The sequence below is a fragment of the Centruroides vittatus genome, unplaced genomic scaffold (assembly GCF_030686945.1).
Source record: "Centruroides vittatus isolate TY-2023 unplaced genomic scaffold, ASM3068694v2 contig_4, whole genome shotgun sequence".
NCBI lineage: Eukaryota > Metazoa > Arthropoda > Arachnida > Scorpiones > Buthidae > Centruroides > Centruroides vittatus.
In genome coordinates this window covers 1,815,787-1,824,617 of record NW_027122214.1, presented here as the reverse complement: position 1 = coordinate 1,824,617, position 8,831 = coordinate 1,815,787, and the positions used below count along the sequence as shown (strand labels likewise).

At 29.2% G+C, this 8,831-nt stretch overlaps 1 protein-coding gene across 1 annotated transcript; it reads right to left on the bottom strand.

The window, feature by feature from the left end:
* Positions 1–2,868: 2,868 nt before the first annotated feature.
* Positions 2,869–8,831, bottom strand: LOC136976332 (gem-associated protein 6-like). The gene is made up of 2 exons (XM_067271580.1): positions 8,588–8,831; positions 2,869–3,312 (listed from the first exon to the last, which is right to left on the bottom strand). Exons 1-2 carry the CDS (start codon positions 8,776–8,778, stop codon positions 2,946–2,948), a joined length of 558 nt encoding a protein of 185 aa, XP_067127681.1. The 5' UTR covers positions 8,779–8,831; the 3' UTR covers positions 2,869–2,945.

Sequence of the window (8,831 nt, the reverse complement as noted above, 5' to 3'; positions counted from 1 at the left end):
AAACACGCATAGGTGTGCGTTTCAGGTCGCATCGCGCGGGAATTATAAATCGGGCAATAAATGACTTAGCATTTAAATAATTTTTTTCGCATGTCTAGGGAGAGGCAACTGCCCCTCTGCCCCCCTCTGGCGACGCCCTTGCGTTTGTTTTTATCTTGTGTCAAAAGTTTACATTTATATTTAAATTAAAATAGTTTCCATTTATTTGTGTACCACAAATTAAATTGAAGTGATAATTGTATTAAGATTATATCTTAACGGAATAGAATGTTCTAATATCCTAATGGTTGCAAAAACAACCGAAAACGTTTGATTTTGATAATCGTTGCTTATAAAAGTTTTTTTTTTCTGTTTATCAATATGAGTAGCCAGTTACGAATAATTTTTTTATATGAAGGACTTTATAATCAACTTGAAATCTGGATACGCTAGAATATATTTTCTCGTCGTCGTCAAACATTTGCTATTTCATCATCATTAATTCCTTTATTTGCTGTTGTTTACTGTATTGGTTGACTTTTTCTGTGCATTCACTGTAGTACTTGGGTTTGTATTTTTAAAATTTGAACAAAAGAAACAGTGGCATAACTAGAAATTTTAGTCACATAAGATGCATATACTCCGCGAACATGAGACACATTAATACAAATTTAAAACTGTGTATGGCGCTGTTACGAGAGATTTTATAAAAAGTAATTTCTGGTTTGGTTTTATCCGCATACGGCATCGCTAGACATGGGCGATCTACCGAGAAGAATGTCTCAGGAAGGTTTTTATTGAAAACGCCCCTATTTAGGTGTTAGAAACGTGAATAAAACCAGGAAACTCCATACCAGTGATCAGTGTTTTTATCCACTTGACCATTAGTGGGAACATAAATTTTTATAAAAAGACGAAATGAGTAATTTCGAGGATAGAGATGAATATTTTAAAATGTTGTAAATGCAAATGAGTACATTTTTATTAAGTCCTTGACCACTCTAGATATGACACATGATCCCGTCTATTTCACCATTCCCTTGCTCTTTAACCATCATAATTTAATAGCATCAATGCTCTATATGTAGAAATATCTATGCAAAATTTCAAAAGTTTTGATTCATCCAGTCCTCATATATAATGCAAAATAGACACCCACAAAGAGTTTTGTATTATTTCTTTTTTTACATTTTTTGGGCTTGAATGTGAAAAAGAATTCAAAATTTAACTGATCACCATATTTTCTTTGTTATATTCTATAGCTACTGAGTAAAAGCTTATTAATTTTAGCAAAAACTAATTATAAAAACATTAGACAAACAGGAAGTATTTTGATGTATTTTGTTATTGTTTTATTTGTGTAATATATTATTATAATATAGTGCAAAGCAATGGTCAGCAACCGGTGGTCTGCGAGAAAATTTTGGTGGTCCGTGGAGAAATTTGGACATTGATCAACTGAAGGTTATGCAAAGTATTATGTAAGAAATGCAAAATGCTTAGTTGCTTTTTCACTCATTGGGGTTTTTATTTGAATCTAAAACCAAATATGAAGTGATTACTATCAATAAATAATGAACAATAAACAATGTTGTGAGTGCAATAGTCATCTTTCGTGGAAAAGCACTAAGAATCATAAACTTATTTCAAACAAACAGCAATGAACTTTAGGCTTTCATTAATTTGTTATAATTAAACACAAGAGTTTCATATTAATAGTAAAACTGAACTTTTATGATCATTATTATACTGCAGATTTTGTATTGTTTAAAAAAATTCATGATAGTGGTCTGCAGGATTCAAAATTATGAGTTTAGTGGTCCATGAGGTCAGAAAGGTTGCCGCTGCTGGTGTAAAGTATCTTTTTTTCTTTTGCATTCATTGCAAAATGATAAGTATAATTGGAAAAGAAACTGTAAAAACAACAGTACATGTTCATTAAAAATTAATTGTCATTAGTCAGAACAAATACACAAGATATTTTTCTTACTCTTACTCTTCCTTTTAAACAGTATCTATGACCTGGTCTGGACCACCTTCTGTCATGGGCTCTTAAGTGTTGCTTAACTGCACCAAATAGTAATTATGCCACCAAAAAGAAAGCAGCACCACTATTCCCTACATCCAAAATGAAATTCAGTCCTGCAAGTAGAATTTTGTAAATATTGATGATGTTCCAATGAACCGGTACAACCTAAGAAAAATAAAATTGATCCAAATTTGAAGGTCGACTTACGAAGTATAATTGTGATAAGGATGCTTAAAATTTGTGTAAGAAAATAAACATGTGATGTAACTTTAAATGCTGTAATTCTGATTGAAACAAATCAACAAAACTTTTATTATTATTGATTTTACGAACTATCAACATTTGTGCACTAACTTAAATCTAATAAGTTTGATTTAAATGCTTTTGCCTTTTATTATTAATGTAGTGTAAGAAGTTAAAATTAAATGAAAATTTTCATGTTATTTATTTTGATTATTGTATTAGCTTGAAGAACAAATTCTTTAAAATTAAAATACTAAAAAAATTGAATAAAAAATATGTCGTACATATGCATGCAAAATTCCTGATAAAACACCACAATTGGCCCATGAGAAATAAGTATCCTGATTGGTTACTAAAACTTAAAGAAATTTGAAATCAGAAGTTATTTTGAACTTTGTTATTTTTTGCTGAACAATTTTATGATTACTCGAGAAATCCTAGGATCATTGCTATAATTTAATTAAAAATACTGTATAACAAAATCTTAATTATTGCCTCTTTTAAATTTCATGATACATAATTTAGATTATTATATATAACTAATTAAAAGATCAGAAAGTTAAAAATTTTGAAAAATGTGCTTGTGTATGTTTTTTAAAAAATTAATGAAACAATCATTATGTCTGATTTTAAAATTTCAGATATTTATTATTACTTTATAAATAATCTGATAGTCACATAGAAAAATAATATTTTAAGAGTCGTCATGCGTTTTTGGCATGGACGTAATCAATCCTTGTATCTTTCCTAATATTATTTCATTAGTACAAAAACATTGATTAGTTCCATACGGAGGAAGAATTTTCATACATTCTGCCACTTCTAGAGTATCATCAATTTCCTTAACAGGAAGTCTATTTTTTATTAACCACAACTTCAGTCTATTTTTTCTGTCATTTACATCTTCTTTAGAACATAATTCTTCTTCTTGTTGGAAAAGAGATTCTAATTGAGAATGATAATGCTCTTCCGTGCATACAATATTTATAAATTCTATAGTATGGCCCATGATTATTTGTATCATGACAGGTTTCCTTTCTAGAAAATTAACCAAGACAACACTACAAGAAACAGAAAAGTGATATTAGGTTACTTTTCTTTTAAAAAACATGTTTAAAGTAATATGAAAGTAAATTGTATGTTATCATGTGTACAATATGAATAAATGTGGTTTTAATGATAAAAATTCACTATTTAATATAATGTTAAACATGTTTAAAAGAAAAAATTATTATTATTTTTTAAAGTGAAGCTAAATTGAGTTATTGAATAAAATAATTCTTAACTAAATCAATGTAAAATTATTTATCTTAAAAATAAAACAAAAATTTTTTGTTTGTGACACAGATTTGTAGACACATTTGTGTTTGGATTCATGGTGTTGAATTTTGTCTGTTTTTCTCTAAACTTTTCATTGGGATATTTATCACTCTTTTTACTTATATATTTTTCTACAAACCCCTCTATTGTATTTTATAGAAAAACTGTAAAGTCCACAAATCCTATATCATTAGAGCCCTGTACCACCATGGATGTAACCACTAGTGCTGTGGCTGAAGAGTTTCTTAGATGCTAGTGCTCCTAGATAGTCTAAATACCATATAAATGCATTTGTAACATTCAAAGTTTTTGTACTTCCTTGACTTATTCTTCATTTATTTATTTATAAAGGTAAAGGACCTTCTGGTTATGCTACTAACCACTGATATTCTCAGAACTAATAGTATTGTGCCCATAACTGATCCTGCAATACTTCCAGCCAAATTTGTCAAAATATGCTTATTGTGAGTTATATATATTTTTCTTTAGTACTGCAGTTTAAAATTCACATGCTAAAATATCAATTTACTTTATTTACTAATACTGTAATAATAGAATATCAATTGTCTTAGTTCTGAAATATCCATACAATTCTTATTAAATTATGTCAGTTGACAATATTTTAAACAATGTCAACTGATATTTAATACATTAACATTTCATATCAATTTATTTCATTTTTGAGGCAGGGCATTAGCGAAGCCTCTTCTATCGGGCTTACAGAATTGTATTTGTTCTCAAAATCTGTTTGATCAGTTTTGATTAAACTTTGCCATTTTTCATTAATTGCAATGAGGAATCCAAAAATCTAATAAAAAAAAATAGGGGGTCTACGATTTCATTTTTGAGATATAAAGTTGTTTCACAGGTGCAGAATCACGTGACTTTGTTGTGCAATGTTTCATGGTTGCTAGCACATCTTCTATGGGTTTATAGAATCAAGTTTATTCTTGAAATTTAATGGGCTGATTTTGATAAAACTTTGCCATTTTCCATTTTGTGGTGAGGAATCTAAAAATGTAATGAGTCCATTTACATGTAAAAAGTTGAGTCCATGACTTTGTTTTTGATATACAGAGGTATTAAAGTGAGAATTAGTGATGTAACGAATAGTATATTTGGCCTCAGCCGAATACCGAATATTCGGCCAGGAGTGTGGCTGAATGGCCGAATATTCGGCCAAACTATTTGGCTTGATTAACGCACGTACGAAAATTGGCGCACAAACCGCATTATGGCAAGGATAGCGCACTCTGCTCTCTATTGGCCCGCTGTCACTACGATTTTTCTTCCAGTAGGTCTAAATTATTTAAATTAATTAATTAAATTATAATTATTAAAGTTAATATGAGATGGAGCCTAACGTCTACCTCTAGTGCCAAATTGGTTTATAATTTATGTAATAGCCGTAAATAGCCCGATATGATTCGGCAGTTGTTGGTATTTAGATGTAAGTTATAACATACAAGTTATTTTATTTGCAATCAATCTTTTTAACTCTAAAATTTTGTTTTTACTACGTATTTGTAGACTGAATAGTACCCTAAGGATATATACTTTAGTGGGGACATATGGTCTAGTTTCTGCCCAGTTGTGGAACAGTTCAAATATATTATTGGGGGTTTTCTATTTGTGAAGTTTTGTGATATTTTGTTGCTATTGTTTTTGTCAAAATTTTTAAATTTAACATGATTTCAAATGTTATCTTTTGCATATAATGAAAAATGCTCATTCTTTGCTTTATGTATAAAATAAATTAGATATTAGTTACTCATCTTCTAGAAATAGATAAATAATTATTTCATTAAATACGATAAGTTTCAATAAAACGTTTCGTAAATCATTTTAAAAATATTGTAAAAAATATAAAAATATACGCGAATACGAATATAACATAATTAACTAAACAATAATATTAATGCCCGATACATTTTAACCTACACACCATCAATGTCATAAGATATCGGGCTATAGTATAAGATAAAGGCTATAATATTATTTAATTATGAAATAATTTAATACTAGAGTTAGATGCTATTTCTTATTAACTTTAATAATTATAGTTTAATTTTCAGCATTAATAAAAGTTACCAAAATGATTAATTTACTGTGTTTTTGTTATTTCTTACTTCTGTTTTTAGGTATTCGGTATTCGGCCGAATAGTGACTAAATATTCGGTATTCAGCCGAATAATGATTTAAATATTCGGTATTCGGCTGAATAGTGAAAAATAGGCCGAATACCGGGTAGTAACCGAATATTCGTTACATCACTAGTGAGAATGTCTGTGTTCTCTGATATGACTGAGTGTACCTAATGGAATTTAGGCCTAGGGGATCAAAAATAAAAACAGTATTGCATGCATCTAATGGAAAATATGTGCAAAAACAAACAAAACACAAAAACAAAGCATTCAATGGCAATTGCTTTGTTCTTGGATCATCTCCACGAACCAGGCCAGTGCGAGGATTGTCTCTCTCATGGCTGGCATGTACAAGGATCTCTTCTGTACCTAACAAGTGCAAGGATCACTTCTTTCTTTCTGACTCCACCTCAATTCTATTGCAATATGACAAAGTTACACAATGTCCTAGTTTCATTTAACATTAACATAGTATTCATTCTAAACAATTCATATTAAATGATATCTGTTGATACTATTTCAAATGATAATGATTGATATAATTTAACAGCCACTAATATTTCAATTATCTCAATTCATATAATTTCAATTATGATTAGAAAGGTATTATTTCAAATGATATCAATTGATTTTTTTACTAGAGATAAATTTGGGAAAAAATAAAATAATGTGACCAGTTTTTAAAATGCAGCAATGAGTTACATAACTTTTCTGAATTCACCAGGAAAGTTTGCATCATCATCTTTTGTTGGATTCCATTTGACAAGAGTTACTGTACTCAAGGCTTTGCTTGTACTTTTTTAGAAAAATTTTCTAGGATTAATTCTAAATCTACTAGATGCATATTTTTATTTATTTATTTTGACTAGTAACTATTTAAAATGAAATTGTGTATGGCAGTGATTCTCAAAGTGGGGGTCGTGAAAAATATTTTGGGGGAGGGGCGGGGGTCGCTGAAAAATTGATGCCAGATCAATTTTTTTCAAATATTTTATAAATTTACTATGGATTCATGTTTAGAAATAATAGAAATAAAAAATATATAAAATAATTTTTACTTAATAAATTACACATATAAATAATAAAAACAATATAAATATTTAAATACGAGCCTAACCCCCTCCCTCCGGGATGTTTTTTAACACATACTCATTCTTTGGGGGTCCTTTGAAATTTTTAAGTGCAGAAGGGGGGTCGCGGTCCAAAAAGTTTGAGAAACACTGGTGTATGGTACAATCTGTTATGAGAAATTATTAAAAGATAATTTTCATATTATTAATTATTATAAAAAGGCAAAAAAGTTTTTTGAAATATTGTAAATTCCAATAAGTAAAATTTTCATTATACCAGATCCCACTCAAGATATGACATGTGACCTCCTCTATCTCCTCTATCCACCCCTTTGAGTTCTGTACTCCAAAATTTAAATGCCCTTTGTATACAAGTTATGGTGCAAAATTTCATCTCTTAATCTTTACCCCATCATGAGATATTAAGCAAAATACATGTTAACACACATCCTGAAATTCTTTTTCCACTTTTTGGATTCAGGGGTCTCAAAATGTTGAGATTTACAGAAAATCCAGAAGCCAAATTGATACAATTACAAATATTCCTGTTATGTTTTAATAGCAGAAAAAGTAATAGTAGTGAAAATCATTTATTTCAATCGTATGCTGTATGTTAATTTTTCAAGATAATCATCATTTATAGTGATACATCATTTTCAAATTTTCAATTTTGTATTTTTCATTATGAATGAAAAACTTTCAGATTTTCCTTGATCCATTCCTGTTCAGCAGCTTGAATTTTGGCATTCATAAAAAGCATTAACTGTTCAACAATTCTTGAATTTTGGAAGCATTCAGAAGTCTGATGTACTTAGATTTGAGCTATAAAAAGACTGCAGATTATTCCTTTTCATTCTTACAGCCTGGATACTGTCAGACTTTTGGTTTCTCCAAAATTTATGAAGACATTTATAGGTTCACACCTTTCATCAGACATCAAAGCCAAAGTTCAAGATATATGGGAATGGATCTATGAAAAACCAGAATATTTTTTCATTCTATGAATGAAAAAATGAATTGAAAGTCTAGAAAAAGTCAATACTATAAAATGATAATTATGTTGAACCATCTCTGTCATTGCTTAGTGATAACATTTATTTTATCACCACTTTTCAATAATGCAATTATCATTGATATAAATTTTTTTGTGTGTATTTTAGGAAAATGATGCAATATAACTTTAATATTTTAAACTTTTAATTGATATCTACTCTAACAGATAAATAAAACTTACTCATTCCAGCCTGTAACCACTCAAGTGAGTGAGTTTTATTTATCTGTTATACACACTCCAGTGTGCATGAGGGAGATATATTGATATCTACTCTATTTGTTCTAATTTCTTTATCTTCTACATATTTATATTGGTATAGCTATAAAACAAAAGACCCAAAAAATTTTACGTAATTTATAAGTTTCACCAGAAAGTATTAATGAATCTGTGATTTTCACAACTTTAATTAGTGTTACTATTAGGAAACCGTCCAATTCTCATTAAAAGCATTTCAGAGTTTGTGCAGTTTCATTCTATCTTATTTACGACTTGCACATAAAGCTGAATTAATATCTGAAATTATGACTATAAATTTCTTTGCTATCAAGTTAAAAACTCAAATGATGCCAACGTGTCTAGTGACCGTGTTTTGTTTACTTTCAATGAAGATAATAGGATAACAGTTTGTTGGGACAAGTCAACCACTCTAATAATAATCTTGCATTTATTAGATTATTTATATTGCTGCGTTTTAATCAGAAAATTGCTTTATTAACAACTTTTAAATAATATATTTCAGTATATTTACCTTTCAGAAACAGGATCAATGGTTTTAACCCAACCTCTAAATACCTTTCCTCCATTAACTTTTACCTCAACTTCTTTATTTACATAACTAAATAACTTTATGGGATCATTCTTGAATACGGGATGAACATATTCCTCGTCAGCATTTTCTGCACTTTCTCCGTTATTCCCACCATTTGACATTTCTGACATGTGACATTCTCATGCACAAGTGTTGCCAACTTCAATTGCCAAAAATTCTTTTG